The sequence below is a fragment of the Camarhynchus parvulus genome, chromosome 1A (genome assembly GCF_901933205.1).
Source record: "Camarhynchus parvulus chromosome 1A, STF_HiC, whole genome shotgun sequence".
In the NCBI taxonomy this organism is placed as follows: Eukaryota; Metazoa; Chordata; class Aves; order Passeriformes; family Thraupidae; genus Camarhynchus; species Camarhynchus parvulus.
Window position 1 is genome coordinate 23068977 of NC_044586.1, and position 17441 is coordinate 23086417.

Consider the following 17441-nt stretch of genomic DNA (forward strand, 5'->3'; position numbering starts at 1 on the left):
GCTTCAGCCTGTTCTAGTTAACCATGCTTTGAGCAAAGGCATGGGATTGATGGTCTCAGAGATCCCATCCATCTCCAGTGATTCTGTAATTTGATGTACCCATGTCTACTGTTGTCCTCCTAGTTGGTTTGAAATAAAATTGGAACTTGTTAGTGAAAGGTAGAGTCTAAGTTTGAATGTAGAGTCTCTAATTCAAATGTTCTCTACAGAAATAGCTGATCCACTGAAGATGCTTCCTTCCTCTTCAGCTGTCATTAGACTTAGTAGAATTTACTGCCTCTATAGCTCTGCAGATGGAATGGTTTTTTCTTTGACTGCTTCTAATTTACTTTTCAGGAAAGTTGGCCATTGTAATTTAATTGCCTTTCATTAGCAGCCTGATCTGGGTAGCTCTGCGCCGAGATTACTGAGGAAGTGTTCAGAAGATATGGTTTCAGCATGGGAGTGAACTTGCACCAGAGTTCCAGAGTTGTCTGCCAGTGTGACCTCCTAGGAAAGCAATTTTCTTACTATTTATCTGCATTCCTATGGGCTCAAAGCTTTGCTTGACAATGAAAGAACAGAGATAAAAAGAGGCTTCTGAGAGACTTCTAGTGGATGCGATAGTTCTTACCTAGCCCCAGTTTCATGTGGAATTTCCTTTGCTAAAGTATAGCTTCAAAACTGAATGCAAGGAGCCAGCATCCATGGATGATTTCTGGCACTTTATGAAACAGATTATTTCCCCATTTTGACTCAGGGATAAAAACTTGGCATTTTTGCCTTCTAGTATTAAACAAACACACACACAAAAAATGCAAACAAACCCAGCAACAACTAACAACTCTGCTGCAATGTTGTGAGCCTTTTTTCTGCTGTACTGGACAGTTCTTTTGGACAGATACTGAAGTTACAGCATTTAAGATTTTTAATTGAACCGTAGGTGATACCTGAGAAGTGCTGTCTTCTATTACCTGTCACCTTTATGGGAAGGAATTACCTGGTTAAACTATATACAAGGTCTTCAGAAATCTTCAACTGATCTTTTACAATATGGATAGAATTTATTTCAATTTAAGCTAATTATGAGGAAGTTACCTATTCAAAATCTTAAGTACAAGTGAGAAATGGAATGGCCACAGTCATCTCAGTCCTGTGAAAGATTTGCAGTTTATGTGCAGTGCATGTGTCACAAATGTGTCATGGTTGTGCAAGTGATTTATGCTAAAAGCTGAACTTCAGAAGTGAGCCTGCTGGGGCTGCTGGAGCGGATCGTGGCCATCTCCCACCGTGCTCCTGCTCTGGCTGAGGGCCAGTGACTCCTTGATAAATTGTTACTTCCCAGTTTTTATGTACTCTGTAACCTCCTTCTTAGCTATCTGGCATGGGATATAACTGTGTGCTATGCTTGGTCATATAATTTTGTTATGTGGCTAATATGTTTGGTAAGAAACCTGTTTCCTTCCTTCCTTCCCAATGAAGAAGGATGTCATTATGTTTAATTACAGGTGAACATTTTGTTAGACATATTCTCTCATATTTTCATCCATTACAAAAAGGTTGACCTGAAGTGGCATGCTTAGGGAGTAAATGTTATCTCCCCCCACAAAATACTACATTTTACATGGCAGCAGCCTATAGTGCCCTTATCAGTTGTAATAAGACTTTTACTTTGCTACTGCTGGAGCAAAGATTAAGAGGCAAATGTGATCCAGAAACATCTTTCCAAAACAGTCAAACTTCTGTTCGTGAGCATGGGGCAGGAAGAAGAATTCTGCTGAAGTCCTTAAATTGAGGTTCTGCTCCTAGCTCTAGCAGTATTAATTAGCAACTCTGCTTGTGCTAATAGATTACCACCTGCTGTCACAACCAGAAATATATGCACCCTAATGAGTGAAAAGGACTGGGTAATGAAAAACTACTCCTTTTTATAAGATAAATGTAAATGTGTTACTCTTCCTAACTGACACATGGAGAGGTCTGTTTGACAGTAGCTATTCAGACAAAAAGTGAGCCAAGTTCATACTTACATTTAGTAGGAAGGTAAGCCAAGCTGCTACTGCTGTTTGAAGTACCTCAGCTGGCTATTCCCTACCTGCTGTTTTGTAGTAATGGGAGAGAAAAGTCTTCAACTATCTTGGCAATTTGTACATCTGGAAGTGATTCACATTGGAAGAAAGGTATCAAAACAAGATAATTTCTGTAATTTAGAAAGCGTCATTGGTTAGACCTACTGAATAGGCTTTTCCCTGGCTAAATAGTTTAATGTACTGATTCTGAGGCAAGGGTTTTAATAAAATAATACCAGGATGAGATTGGAACCACTGAGCATCACAAAATTGTTTAACATTTGGTAATAGTATCTTATGTTTCTTTGACATTTCAGCGGGAAGGTTCAATGTCTTCATGGATTTGTGTGACACTACAGTTAAAAGAAAATAGTAGCTAAATTGGCCTAACATGGGAACAGGAATTACAGACTCCAAAAGTCATCTTGTCCAGTACTGTGCCCAAAGTTGGGGGTGGGGGGGTGGAGGGGCCGATTTGAAGCTTAGATTTAACTTCTAAGTTGTATCAGGCTTCTCAGGTTTATTCAAGAGCTTTTCTGGACAGTCTGTTGCAATATTAATCACTCTCACAGTGAAGAAAATTTCCTAATGTTCAGTAAGAATTTATGATCATTGCCTTTCATCTTTGAATGTGTGTATCTGAACGTGGCCCAGTCTTCATTAAAACTTAGCCCTGTGTTCACTTATAGAGCAGAATAGCTCCCCCCTCCCCCTAGCTTAGTTTTGCTGTGGGAGAACTAAGTGAAATCAAGAAGTCAGTCTACAGGCCAGTCTTTGTTTTCAGCAGCCTGCTATGTCAGGGGCACACGTAAACATCACTGCTTCAATGGCACAAAAGAACCAATCTTACTCTTCCATGGTGTTGCTGAAAACTATAAAAAGGCTGCAGTGGTATATCCTGAAGTTGTCTGGTTTGGTTGGTGAGAATGATAGACGTTGTTATGAACTGCTGCAGTGTTCTTTTGCACAGCTGAAATTCCACAAAGTTCCCTAGCATATCTTCTGTTCCTTTGGGATAAAACATTGTTCTTACCAAATGTAAACAGTTAGCTAAAAGCTTGTGTAACAGGGGGTTTGTTTGATGTTTTAAGGACATTCAATATTACAGAAGAGATTGAGGCTTGCCTTGAGTGCCATTACACTTTTTAAATTACTGGCAGTACTGACCTCAGCAGAGGTTGGTTTTTGTCAGAAGATCAGTGCTTTGATTTTCAAAGTAGTATCCAAATCCAAATTCAGATTATCAACTCAGATTTGAGGTACCTAAATTTGCATATCAACCCAAATTCTGTGAAATGAATGGCAAGTTATTTCTTGAATTTCATTCAAGAATTACGTAAAGGCATAGCTGTCTTTATATTGCTGATTGTCCTCTGTGTGTAGAATAACTAGCTCATTAAAGAAATGTCCCCAGACATTGAAGTCCTCTGTCTGGGATCCTAACAAGTCCCCACAGGGAGATGTGGGATGTCTGTGTTGGCCGTAGCAGACCTCTCTGTCACAGGCTGTTGCAGTTCTGTTCGTGTGTCAGACAGGGCTTCAGAACCAGTGGGAACTCAGGCTTGCTCGGATACTGGCATGTCAGTAGGAGAGTTCTTTCTTTTATGCCCTTAGAGATTTGATAGGGCATTTAAGGGTGGGAGACCATTAGACTAAAACCAAATGAAAACTGGTCCAGCTAAGGATTAAGGAATATTTTCATCACCTTCATACTGTACAGATGTTTTTAGTCCATACACTGGAGTGAGTGACAGGACAAGTTTGCATTTGAAGGCAAGTTTACCTGTGTGTTTAATGGGCCCTGAGGCATAGAGAAAAGAATTGCCCTTTGTTTTGCAATTGAGTGGGTAGAAATGAATGAGACAGGAGCAAAATCTGTTTCTGTAGAGGCAGCTGTGTTTTAGCTGTGACTTGTAAGTCAAAAAAGTTACAGAAGCTGACTTGCACCCTTGCAATGTAGTACTTCTGAACAATATGCAGAATTTATACACAAGCACTTTAAAATGGCAAAAGCTTCATTGTCTTCCATATTTTACTAGTTCAGTGTTATAATTAAATATTTTGAAGTTTTTGTACTTAAAATTACAAGTATTACCCACAGGAAGACTCTTGTCTGAGTATTCTAAGCAAAAATATTTTAAAATTAGGCATTTGCTTCTGAAAGTTAGACTTGAAAAGGCTTTCAGTTGTCATTTCATGATTTTTAAGGCTCCACATTTCATGTCCTCAGTGATTTTATCTTTTCTTTTTTTTCCTTTAAAATCATGAACAAATACAGTCCTTTCATACACCTCAGCTAACCTACAGCTTCGTTTACTGATGTTTTGCAAGTATTTTCTTAATATGTGGAGAGAAACGGAAGCCAGATGAGCGACCGTTAAGGAAAAAAAAGGAAGTCACACAGAAAATGTCAACTTTGGAAGTGAAGTTCCCACTTGTTATCACAATGTGTTTAGTCTACACCGCTGCTGGAATATTGAGAGAGGAAAATATTTTGGGCAGTGTACATTCTAAGTGTGAATGCTTTGGCACTTCTTTGCTGAGGATTTTATACTGCTCTCTTCCAGATCTTGTGGTGAGAACAGGCTAGTTTGTTTGCACTCTCCCCATGCCCCAAGATCTGCATTTGTCCTGTTAGGAAGTACACAGAGCTTGCTTCTGGTTTTTCAGTCTCATCTGATCAAGAGACTTCTTCACACTTGTCTTAGTAAAAATATATTTTCCATTCCAGATTGCTTGATTTGCAAAATACCCATAGTGTCATATATCCTTGATACTTTGATTATTATCTCTAGTTTTTCCAGTCAGTAGTAATCATAATTGCTGGTGGAGTGGAGGATATCCTGATTTGCTGCTGTCTTACAGAGCTTACTGTACTTTGAAGGGGAGAGTATTTGCATACTGATCAAATTCCTAAAATCCCAAAGCCTCTGTATTCCAGACACCACCACCCACTTCTCCACCTACTCCTGTCCTCTAGTCCCTTTCCAGGAATTCCAGGAAAAACTATCTGCTGGACACTCTGTTGACATCTGGAGTTCCTTGTCCAAGGAGTTGGAGGCTTTTAGGTCTGCTTGATTAGTGGCTGTTCCTTTTTTCTCTCTCCCAAAGTTGCCAACTTCCTTAGGAGGTGCTGGGGTAACTGCCCTCCAATGTATCATTTATGTGGATGGCTGAACATTGCTCTTTTCAGCATTTTGTTGCTATTTAGATGGCACCTCTTGGATGACACCTACCATGGGAGTCAGCTAACAGACTTAAAGAATAGCAAGCAAAATCATCTAAGGTCTAGTGGTAGACTTGGCAGTGCTGGGTTGATGGTTGGAGTTGATGGTCTTGAAGGTCTTTTCCAACCCAAATACGATTCTATATTATTCTTTTAATAATTTTGAGTCCTGTCTAAATTAGCATTTTGTCTATATTCTTAATGTAAAATACAGGTTAGGTGAATTTCTGTAGTACCTATGCCAAGTTAGTGCCACTAATTTTGATTTCCTAAGGATTTAGTTTTTGGACTGCTAGCACAAGTCAGTGGCTTCATAAATGTGTATGAATTACAGTCTAAATTTTTTGCCCCTTTTTGCATCAAATTTAAGATGTTCACTGCTTTTGTCTCTGCTTCGTTCTCTCAAAAAAAAAATTCATCAATTTTTTGTTATTTTTTGTGTGGATACCCACAATGGTTGAATGGTTGACTCTTCCTTTCAAGGAGATGAAGGAAGGAAAGGGGAAAAAAGCACTACTGCTTTTATGTTATGTAAATGAGTTTGTGATGTCTTTTTGTTTGTGTGGAAGAAATAGAAATTTTGATTACTATGTACTGTGACTTAGGTATACCAGAGGTTAAAGTAGAGACAGGTAAATGGTCCTGGTTCTAAGATGCAGATACTAACCTTGATGAAGTGACCATTAGTGTTTAAAGAAAGGGAGGTAAGGGAAAAAAGCAAGCTCTTTATTTCCATGGAAAAGGTATGACTAAAAATATTGTACTATATGGTAAACATGGTATGAAGTAAAAACTTGTTTACAGAGATATTTTGCAGATCTTAAGCTGCATTGCTCCTCTGGCATGCTGTGATCTGGAGAGCTGCTATGATTTCTTTTTCTCCTACCTAAATAGATGGAATTTGCTGGACTCTTTGCCCTTAGTCAAAGTTGTTCATATTTGGGAGTCATACTGGTTTTTGGGTTACTGCATGCATTTGAATATTTGTGACAGTTACAGCTTGTAGAATTTTCTGCCTGGATAGCCAGCTGTTCCTTTCCTGACATTTCAAACTGAAGGACTGTACATGAAGGCAAATTACTCAGGGAAGATGTTCAAGTCACTTGGAAAGATCCGTTTAAAGATTTTTGCAGCAATAAATAGTGCTTTTATTAAAAAAGTCAAATTAGGGAAATCCTCTCTTACAGTAATCCACTCAAAATACATTCTTTTCGTATTCTGCTTTTACTTTGGGTGTTTTGTTTTGGTCTGGCTTGCTTTTATTATTATTATTTAACTTAGCATATTATGGTTGCTTTAATGAGAACAAAGGAAAATGGGTTGGTGCCAGCTTCAACCAAGATGCCAGAAATTCCTTTGCTCAAGAGGTTTCCGGCCCTGTGATTGAACTCCCCATGCTAAAACTAAAGACAAGTTAGAAAAATTTGTAGCGAGATAGTGGGCTATCTCACCAAAAATAAATTAAAAAAAAAAAACAAAGCCAAAAACAGAACAATAAAAACCACTAAGCACAGCACAGCTTCTTTTTAGCTAGGGAAAAAAAGATTGGACTAGAATAAGAGTTCCAGTCCAAAAATCTTCCTTATCTTTTCTGAGATATCCTAAAAGTATTTGTAAGAAATCTGCTTTTAGTAGAGTTCAGGAGCATGTCTAAAGGCACCGTATAAAGAAGGGGTCCTGTTGTGGTAAAGTTTTTGTAGACATGAAAGAAGTTTTTTCTTAAATATTCTAACCTGGTCAGATGAAAAAGCTTGCTGTTATTTTAAAATGTGTAAAGCTCCAAGGCTTAAACGGGGTGAAGGAAGGCTTTAATGAATGCAATTACTATTCCTTTTGAAATTTGTAGTAACAGCTATGGTTGATGAAAAGTCAGTTGGATCAGTCATGTGACTGGCATGGTAATTTGCATGCTGTAAATAACAATTAGAAAGCAACACTCGCTCTGTCTATGGGTGGGATGACATACTGTACCGTTTCCCTGAATGTTTGTTTATTTGAAAGATGCACGGAAGTGTTTGAGGCCAGGCTGGATGGGGCTTCGAGCAGTCTGGTCTGGTGGAAGGTGTCCCTGCCCACAGCAGGAGGGTTGGAACCAGATGATCTTTAAAGGGCCTTTCTGAGCAAAATCATTCCATGATTCTCTTTTCACTCTCATTCATATAATTGCATTAAACAGATAACTGTCTCCCATTTCGCTGATATGTTAGCAGTTTATAGGATTTTAGGAACCTGTTAGGATAGGACTATATCCTTCAAAATCAAGATGCTTCTGGGTTGATAATGAGCAGGTTAAAGAAATTCTAAGAATATTAATTTACACAAATTTCGTTGCATGTGATGTTACTGGAAAGTACTAATTTAATGTCCAAGGATATAGATATAAAGACTTAATCAGCATTTAGATGTAGATAATCATTGGTGGGAGATGATCTTGGGGGTCAATTCTTTCAGTTCTTAGAGTAGTTAAGTCTCATGCAATGGCTTTTCATGTCTTTATCTTTCCCAAATAAGTTTGGAGTCTGTTGTCCAGTTCTGGTCAAGTGAGGCAGAGAAGAAACTATATTATAATTATCCATATATTAAACTTCTGTAGCTTCCTAGAGAAGAGACCAAAATTGATTTCTCTGCTAACAGAAGGGGTTTCAGGACAAGACAAATAATTATCTGTTCTGGTTATGTCTTCTAACAGCTAATCATGTGTGTGCTTTGGGATTAGCTGCAGTATATGCTAGTTTTTGCCCAGACACTGAAAGAGGTGAAAACAGTTTATGGGAAGAGCTTTGCATAGAGCTCAATATACTGTTAGAACCTTGGCATCAAAGGAGAACTGGCTGTGCAGGAAGCTGGGATTAGTGTGGAAAGCAGAGGTGCAGTGATGTGTGACAGAGATTTGTAGGAAGTGAGCTTTCAGTTCTGTTGTTCACCCAACAACTTTGTTAAAAGGCAGATTGAAAGCTTTCCCTTTCTGCAGTCTGGAAAGGGCACTTGGGGAATTGAAGAAGTGGAGGCTTTCTGGTAGATTATTTATAGGCTGAACAGTGAGGGAAAGTATTGCAGCAGATTGAGGAAAAATTAGGTGGAAAAACGAGTGTTTGCAAAATTTGGTGAATAAAGTTTTCCTTCTGACTCATTATCTTTTCCTGAATACTTCATTAATGTATAGGGTCAGAACTTGGCTTGGACTTGAAGTCATGTGTCATTCTTAAACTGAAGTTTTCAGACCTTGTATTCTTTCTTTTGTTCCTGGCAAAATATGACTGAGGTCTGAGCTTAGTATGACTCGAAGCAGTGTTGCAATATAAGTTTTGAATAATAATAGTAATAATAATCCCTAAAATGTGTTGATAGGTGCCTTTGTGTAAGGGATGCAAAAGCTTCTGTAACCTTTTCAGAAACCAAACAAGCTTTTCCTTTGTTGGATGCTTTTAGTCATGGTATTTTTCTCTGAAGAAACTATTTACATTATACTTTTGATTACTATCATTAAAAACCACTGCCAGCTTGGTTTTCACAATTTTGCAGCATAAAATATCTCGCTATTTACTAAGTGTGAAAGGGCAGGACCCCCCAAAAAACCCTAGTTTTCCTTAGAGTGAGTGTTTTGTCCTTGAAAAATGTTTGAACATTTGAAAGTTTTGCACTCCTGAAGGCGAGGTCATCACTCTTGCACAATGGTGTAGGTGAAATTGCTGTGAAGACTGAAAAAAAGTATGTTGGTACAGGCAGAATTAGCTATCAGCTTTAATTTTCAGAAGTGTTGGGCCTCAGTATCTCTGTCTAATTACAGAAAATAATTTAAAAGTGATCTGAACCATCCATTATCCAGGACTGAGACTGTTTTTAATACAAAAAATATTGTTTCCCTTGAAATAAACCATATGGTAGTTTTAAGAGCACACAATGAAAAGTTAAGATTTTTAATTATATTCTTTAATTTATGGGGTTCTCTGCTTGCTTTTTATTATTAGAAATTGTGAAACTATGAAACATAGTCCTTGCATACATGTCCCTACCCTGAGTTATGCTTTTAGCCTGATCTCAGGAAAGGCAGGTACTTTTCTGATCCCTTTTAGCTTGAGGAGTTATCCATGATGGGATTATAATCCCGGGCAGTTGGACTGCTGGGGACTGGCTGGGGAACTGGTGAGTAATCTGTAATCTGCCTCCAGTTATCTTGCATCTCTTGCTGCACCCCACTTCTGGGTTTGGGGAGAGGGAGATCTGGAGTAATCAAACTGATGAGCTGCAGTAGGGTAGAGGGCACATAGGCTTCCGTTCACTTTGGCAAGAAAACTTGCCTTTTTTCCTTAATATTTAAGGAGTCAAACTTCAACAGCAGTAGAAAGGACAGCTGGTGACAAGGCATTCATGCTATGAGAAATTTGTTAGTATTTGAGGTTTCTGCTGAGGAGCTGTGTTAGGAGGAGATTAAGTGACTTTTCCACTGTCATAGTATCAGCTATGAAGAACTTTCTGGGGAAAAAAATAAATCTTATATTTATTGCCATGGGCGTGTAGGCAATATAGAAAGCCCAGTGGGTGGGGTCCAGTGTTGGGACAATGAGGGTGCAGCCTTCAAAGTAAGATATGACATCAAACTGTAGGACTTTGAGCCCAAACAAAATGCCAGCTCATGAAAGAGGGAGTTTTGCATATAGACTGGGATGAACTCAGATCATTTTAAATCTGAGTAAAGAGCTACAGGTCAGACAGACCAGGTCTCCTTTTCGACAGCTGGAGGGTGTGGATGCCTCAGTTCCAGTGGCCACTGGAGCATGTCTGTGTACATAATATTGAAGCCTAATTGCTTGGTTCCTATTGATAGGTCGTCAAAAAGAATGAGTTCTTACTAGAACCACAATACAGCTTAATATGAATTAAAAAATGTATTCCTCTCCTGTCTCAGTTGAGATACTAGTGCAGGGAATCCACGACTGTAAGCATCTCTCTTAATGTGCATGTATATGTCTGCTCATACTGGATACTGTCCTCATAGGAGCACTGTGAGGCTTCATTAAAGATTTTAAAGTGCTTTATGATCCTCAGATGGAAGGAGCTTAGAAATGAACTGTTTGTAATCAGATAAGTTAGTAGCACATAACAAGGCTATAACCTATTAACGCTGGCTATTAATAGCCTGTTGGCATCAGAATAATTAACGTTTGGGCTTTTGAAATACAATTGCCCTCTGAAAAGGAAGGTGCAGGTTTTGGATATGCTGTGTATTTTTATGCTCTACTCTATTGTTTTCTGAACTACTTTGATGCATAACAAACAAACAAAACTCAACAAACCTCCCAAATGAAAGAAAAACCCAAAACCTTTTTGTTAGCCATCTTAATCAATATGCCAACAAGAATAGGTAAAGAATTGATGCTTTTCAAATGGTAGTTTAGTGGAAAAAATTTCAATTAAAGCTACAGTTATTCAAGATTTACCTATACTAGCTTCTCTAAATATTTTCGGTTCACTGATAATTTGCTTACTTTCTGATTAAAAAAGCTTTGTCAATAGAACATTGGCAAGGTGAAATTTTATAGCAGTTATTTCAACTTGGATACATAGCAACTCAAGTGAGTGCTTGCTTCTGAAAGTCATCATAGTATTATCAGCTCCTTAAAGTAAAGGCTTCCAGGACTTCAGAATGGAGAGTTGGCAAACCCTGGTGAAGTTAAGAGGATTTATAGGTCTAAGTAAAATAATTTGGCTTTTGAGAGGGAATAAAATTGTCTGTAGCTTAATGCATACTGTCATACTCAGTGTGAACATGTACAGAACATGTAGCTGCAGTACCTTATGTAATTTTTTTCAGGAGGGGGTAGCTGTTTCATAGATGTGCATTTACATTTGCTTTTATGAAACTGTGTGAATTGGATGCCTAGCAGTTGGTTTGGATTTTGTCATTAGGAATTTAGAGCGATTGTGGTGTTCTTTTTGGGTTTTGCCACAAATAAGATGTTCCGTGAGTTTTCACCACATTTCCTAAATTGCTATGTTTGGATTAGAGCAGCCACAAAACACTCCAGTCTGCTACATCCAGCAGGGCAATTCTGTGCTCTGGTTTAGCAGAGCAACCTGAGCAGTGATATCCAGCTGCTTCTATTTCATTAAGTACCCCAGAATGCAACTCACATTAGCTATTGCCAGAGTTTGTTGAGCCTGCAGAGACAGATGGTCACAGTGCAGGCTGTAGTCCTGTTGAAGAAATCCTGTCAGTGGCAGAATCCCCGTTTGAGTTTCTGTACCTTATCATGAGGATGGGAGCAAAACACGTCAGAACCAGAGCCGCACTAGCCTTGCATGGCCTCCTGCAGAGGCCAGTGGCTTATGTTCTATAATAATACATACTAATATTTTTTATTCTCAGTCATAAGATGTGCAGCTTCTGCCCCCCTCAAATTAATTCCTTTGGTGTGCCCTCCCATGGATCTCCAAGTTAGTTTCATTCCATGGTATTGTCATGAATGGGTGATTTAGATGCTTAAAGAATTCCTGTCCAAGGTATTGGCAAAAGCACCATTGCTGTGACAGAGTTCAAGATGTGTTTGGATAACGCTCTCAGGCACATGTTGTGATTCTTAGGCTTGTGTAGGGTCAGGAGTTGGACTTTTTTCCTCCAGCTCAGAATATTGCTTACTACCTGGACGAAGCATAGCAAGGAAAATCAGATCATAATCAATTTGAAGGGACTGGGAACACAAAAAGTAAGATTGCAAAGGGTAAGGGAGACCCATTAAATCACAAGGTTCAGAGTGGACCCGCTTGCCAGAGTTAGCCTCACGCTTATCAGTGGTTTTATGTCTGAAGGATTTAGCACCACTTAATCTTTGATTAATTTTACACAGAATTATTAAGTAGAAGTTAGTGTAAGCACAGCAGCAGTGTAACTGTAGGTCTGAGATGGCAGTATTCATACTTTACTTGCTGTAGCGTATTTAAAGCAATTTGCACACACCCAGACACAAAGTCTGTACCAAGGTGTACATGTTACAAGTTCTCCTGGTGTTCAGGTGTGTTTTGGCTTTTCTGCTTTCTACATCGTTACATTGCATTACTGTACAGAATTTAAAACTTGTATATTTTAAGGGTTCAATCCTGAGGGTGCTCCCAAGAGCTTCCCGAGTGAGCTGTCAGCTCCCTCCCCAGGCATGGTTCCATTACAGAGTCAGCTCCAGCATTGCCTACCTGGGCTGATTCAGGAGCAAGTCTCCTCACAGCAGGATCATACCCGCGTCACCATATCCTTCTGCTGAACGGTATTCTTTACTGTTTCTGCACATTCAGGGTAACATCTGGAAACATCCTGCAGATTTTTTTTTTTTTAATGCTACAAGATGCTGGGATTCTCTGTTTCAGCCGCTGTTAGAGCAGTTCTCTATGGAAATTGTTGGGAAGAGGCTGTGGAGTGTCTGCCTAATGGCTGAGTTGCAGCTGAGACTTCAAGCCGGCACGGCGGCGGGAGAGACTGAGTTTGCTCTGCTGTCCTGCGGGTGTTCCCGTGTCTGGACCTTGATCTCGGGTTTATGCGTGCGTGTGGTGTGGGCAGTCCGCTTACAGCCGGGATTAACTTTGGTTTGAGTATGAACCTCCTGTCCTTGAGTCAGGAGGGCGTTGTGCTTAAAATGGGGGTTCCTGCAGGCGAGCGCTGGGGTCGGTGCTCCCGGTGCACCGCAGAGCAGCGCGTGTGGCCGGAGGGACTTAACATTCACCATCCGCCGCTTGTCGGCTCTGCAGCCCTTATGTGGAGTTAGCATAATTGGCTGCTGTCTTTTTAGCCGGTTCTAAAGAGAGCCCTCCGTACTCCCGGGCCTCCCCACTGAACCCCCCTGGCGCGGGGCTCGGCGGGGGAGGCCGGCCCGGTGCAGGCAGGGCGCTGTCCCTTTAAGGCAGGGGGCGGGGCGGACCTGGGCGGTGAGTGACAGCGCGCGCGGGGTCACGTGAGCCGCCCGTATTTGAAGGTCACAAAAAAGCTGCTTCCTTTAGAGAGAGCAGGAGGGAGCGAGAGGGAGGGAGCGAGAAGAGAGAGCGAGGGAGCGCAGCCAAAATGGCCGACGGAGCGTCTGCTGGGTTCTGAACGTTTGAAATAAAAAAAAAGAGAGAGCAAAAAAAAAAAATTAACAAAAAAGGAAAAAAAAACCTAAACAAAAAAAGCAAAAACACAAAACCATTTTTGGATTTTTTTTTTCATTTCCATTTCTACCTTGTATGCCTCAACTCGCTGGATTTAAGCACTGCTGCACTTTATGAGGTTAGTGGTACGTTTATGTTTTATTGTTTTTACCTATCAGTTGATTTCTTTAAGAGCCTGAGCTGACCGTTTCCATCCGTGGCTTGGCAGAGGTGTCTTTTCTAGCACAAAGACTTGCTTCAGATCTTGTCTGCTTGTGCGTGTGCAGCACTTTTCGTGGATTTTTTGGGTTTTTTAGAAGGAGCTCTCCGTACAAGTGCGGTGTGGATTTGGAAGATATTTGTAATTTAAAACACCTAGGCAAATTATAGAAGATCGTTTGTATTTTTCGAGCTGGCGAAGTACGAGATAGTGCTGAAAATCTTGTTTTATTTAAATAGAGACTTTTTAAAGAGACATTTCTTCCCCACAGCACCCGGAGCTCTTAAATCTGCTGCAAAAATTTGCATGTATAAAACCGGGCTCGCATTCTTTCTGCTGCTGCGTCGGAGCGGGGCCGGCCGGGGCCGTGCCTTCCGCGGGCGCAGGGACGGAGCCTTCCAGCAGGCGCGGGGAGCGCTGCGGGGCCGGGGCTCCGGCCGGGCCCGGCGCTGCCGCCGCGGAGCTCCGCGCGGGCTCGGCCGGGCTGGCGGCCCGACCGCCGTGCGCCAGGTACTCAGGAATGTGCGGGATGCTGCCACTGCCGGGCTTCTGTGTTCTACGGGAAGCGAGCGTTCATCTCCACCTCAGCGCAGCCCTTTGCCTACACTTACTTTCTCGCTTCCCCCCCCCCCCCAGCCTTCTGTGTTGCTAAAAATTTAAATCCGAGGTATTTTTGCAACTCCCTCCAGAACCAAGCAGAAAATTAAAGGGAAATAGCTGTAGCTTGCTTTCTGAGAACAGGCCCCTCCTCCTGCATTGTAAGAGTGTGATGTAATGCTCCTTTCTGTGGGGTTAAATGAAAAAAATTCTCTGGTGGTGTACATTATATTTCACCCCTTCCTCACAGGCGTTGCGTTGTGGTATTTTTTGTAGCTGAAAATGTAAGCAGCAGATAATTCTGCACATAATCGTGTGAATGTACTCCACATTGCAGTGTATTAGTGTAATGATTGTGGTTAGCAGATCAACTTTGTAAACCTACAAGATGGCTCATATTTTATATTTCTTTGTGGCCTTACCTGCGTACAGTTAAACACAAATGGAGGAGACAGGTTTCAATAAGCTTATTGAAAATGTATCTGGCTGTTGTCGTTCTAGTCTTGTATATCTTGGGACTTTTATTTTTCTGCAGTGGCTAGCAAATATTCAAAATTATTCTGCAGTGTGTTGTTTCTCATGGAAATTAGGAGATGTTATCTTTGGAGTTTTCTTTTTTTAGTTTAAAAGAGAACTCTGCTCAAATTTTACATAGTGTTTTTTGCTGGTAATTTTGGTCATGAAGCATTTAATAATTAATACATGTGTTACTTCAGTTTATACATGAAGTAACACATGCCCTTTGCGTAGGGTTAATGAACTTACTAGATTCCACCTTCATGTTACTGGCAGGTATCTGAGGAAATGCTCTAAAAACATTCGGTGTCTTTGACATGATGTACCCTGATGGCTTTTGTTACTCAAAACCTTCTTGGGCTCAGTGGAGATCTGGATGTAGTTAAAATATGTTGAATCTACCTGTTGATTGACAAACAATAATTAGACATTAGGACTGTTTTCAAATGCAGTCTGAAGTAGAAGTATTCTCAGATTTGGTGCTTACTGGACAGAAACAGCAGTTACGGCAGTTTATTTGATAATTGCTGTAGAATGGAATGGCTGAACTGAGGAAGTAAAGAAAACCCAAGTTGTGTCCTGAGCTGGCAGTATTGTAGGATGTAGTCTTCTCAGAATCTGCACTTCAGAACAGTACTTGCCTTTTCTGTGTATTTTTTGCCTTCATGCCTTACTGCCTACGTTAAACACTTGCAGAATGTGTAGATGTTTGCACATATAGCTTAATGGTTGAGGTGGTGGAATACAGGGTGGTTCCCAATAACTGCTACTGCTCCCAGCTACAGAAGCTGTTGTGGGTCACACAAAAGGCAGCTATTGAGAATAATAGAAATAATTCCAATAAGGAGTCTGTCAAACATTTGAGCAGCTTTGTGAGATTGTGATTGTGAACAGGAAAGACCAATTAAAATAATTCCTCTTACAAATATGCTTTTCACCCCTCAGATCTCACTGCGGGGTGTGTTGAGTGCTGTGCAGTCTGTGCAGCCATAGGATTTTAAGTGTGAATCTGGGCAATTCACAACGCTGTTTGTATTCGGTGCATTCCTGCAGTACAGCGGGAACAAAACACTTAAATTTGAGAGACCTGACTTGAGTTGCAATTTCTAGATCAGTTTGAAGCTTACAGAGGCATGGGGGCAGGGGAAGTTTTTTTGCTTCGTTCAGTTTGCAGTGACGATGCTGAGTTCAGAAGCTTTATTAAGTTTTTCTGTTTGCATTTGCATGTCAATTGTTGTTGGTATCTACAGGAATCACTCCCTTTCCAAAGTAGACTGTTTTAGTAGGTTGAAAGCTGCAGTGAAGTCTGTAGTCAGCAGAACCCCTGGAGATTTTTGCACTGCATCTAAGAGATTCTTGAGAAATAATTGACAAGAAAAGCCTTATTACCATTGAGCTTCAATATACAGGAGTCTACAGTTCTAATGGGAAAAAATTCAGGGAACACAAGTGACTGAAAGATCAGTATGCTTAGTTTGAGTTGCTTTTCTTTTAGCCTCTTTCTCTCCTGCTGAGAAGGAAGAAAAAGAAACTTTGTTAGATCATGCAGTCTTTGCTAGCTGATTTCAGCTGAACTTAACCTTTTTAAGATTTTTGTTTCTTACTTATTAATAGATGGCTTAGTAGTGAGTGTCAAATCTATGAGGAAAAAATCCATAGAAATAGAGTATTTCTGGAAGAGAATTTTTGTCCACAAGTTTCCTAGTACCTTTTTAGAAACTTGTCTTGCATCTTGAAACAGGGTTCTTTAATTTTGGTCATTATGGATCTACATTCCTTTTGGACCAGGGTGGAGGTGAGAAGTTTAACTTAGTTTATTTTGAACAATATTTCTTGGAAGCTACACCCTTGGTACTCTCTTCAGCTGGTAGTAGTTCATAACTGAAAAGTTTCAGCAGTTTTTGCTTTAATTGATGAGACCATCTACTGCCTTCCTAAGAGCTGGTTCGCTTTGTTAAGTATTGTTTTCCTCTTTAAACAGCTCAAGATTTGAGGCAAGAAAATAAGGTATGTAGGATGTTTACCTCTAAGGGCCTATATTTCATGTCCTGTCAACGAATCAGATGTGAGTATCAGGGTTCTAGTTTTGTTATCTTAGATTTCAAGTAGCTAAACTTTAAATATTGGGCTAACGTTATTGCTCCAGAATAAATGATGCAAAATTCAGGTTAGATTCATACAAAGATGTATTTCTTCTGAAATCTTTAGTTGCTAATGTAATGCTAGCATTAGCAGTCTTACATGGTATGACTGCATGTGCCATTTTTCAAATATTGGACAAACAAGTTGCTTGAAATTGTGTGTCAAGGTAACAGGTTTGGGCCATTTCAGCATTGAAGGTAAATGTGGAGCTATCATGGAGATAAATACTATATATTGAGAGTATTTCTATTTTGTGGTTGTGATGGTGCCATAATTGCTCTTCAGAGCACAGGGGGAATGGTGCCTTTTTGTATTTGTGGTGCTTTTCTGTATTGGTGGTGAATTCCAACTCCAGAGCTGTACATTTAGCACTTGTCACTGCTTAAGTTTTCCTTTACACATAGGCTTCCTGTTAAAGAACACAATAGGGGGTTTTGTGTTTTGTTTTTGTTTGGTTGGGCTTCTGTTGGAATTTACTACAGCAGAACTGACACAGGGCATCAAGATACAATTGTGTTTGATTTCATGCCAGCAGGGGAGTTCTTCTCTTAGGATGGGATGTGTGAGGCCACATTTTAGCAGT

At 40.2% G+C, this 17441-nt stretch overlaps 1 protein-coding gene across 5 annotated transcripts in view; it reads left to right on the forward strand.

Moving 5' to 3' along the window:
• Positions 1-17441, forward strand: part of TNRC6B (trinucleotide repeat containing adaptor 6B) — a 118552-nt gene that overhangs the window by 37290 nt on the left and 63821 nt on the right. Inside the window, exon 1 of one of the 5 annotated variants that reach the window (XM_030960593.1) lies at positions 13269-13522. The exons of the other annotated variants lie outside the window; for them this stretch is intronic. Within the exon in view, the coding sequence (XP_030816453.1) occupies positions 13518-13522 (5 nt within the window). The 5' untranslated portion in view covers positions 13269-13517. Of the gene's footprint in view, positions 1-13268; positions 13523-17441 lie in introns of those variants that run through there. 5 annotated transcript variants of the gene reach the window in all.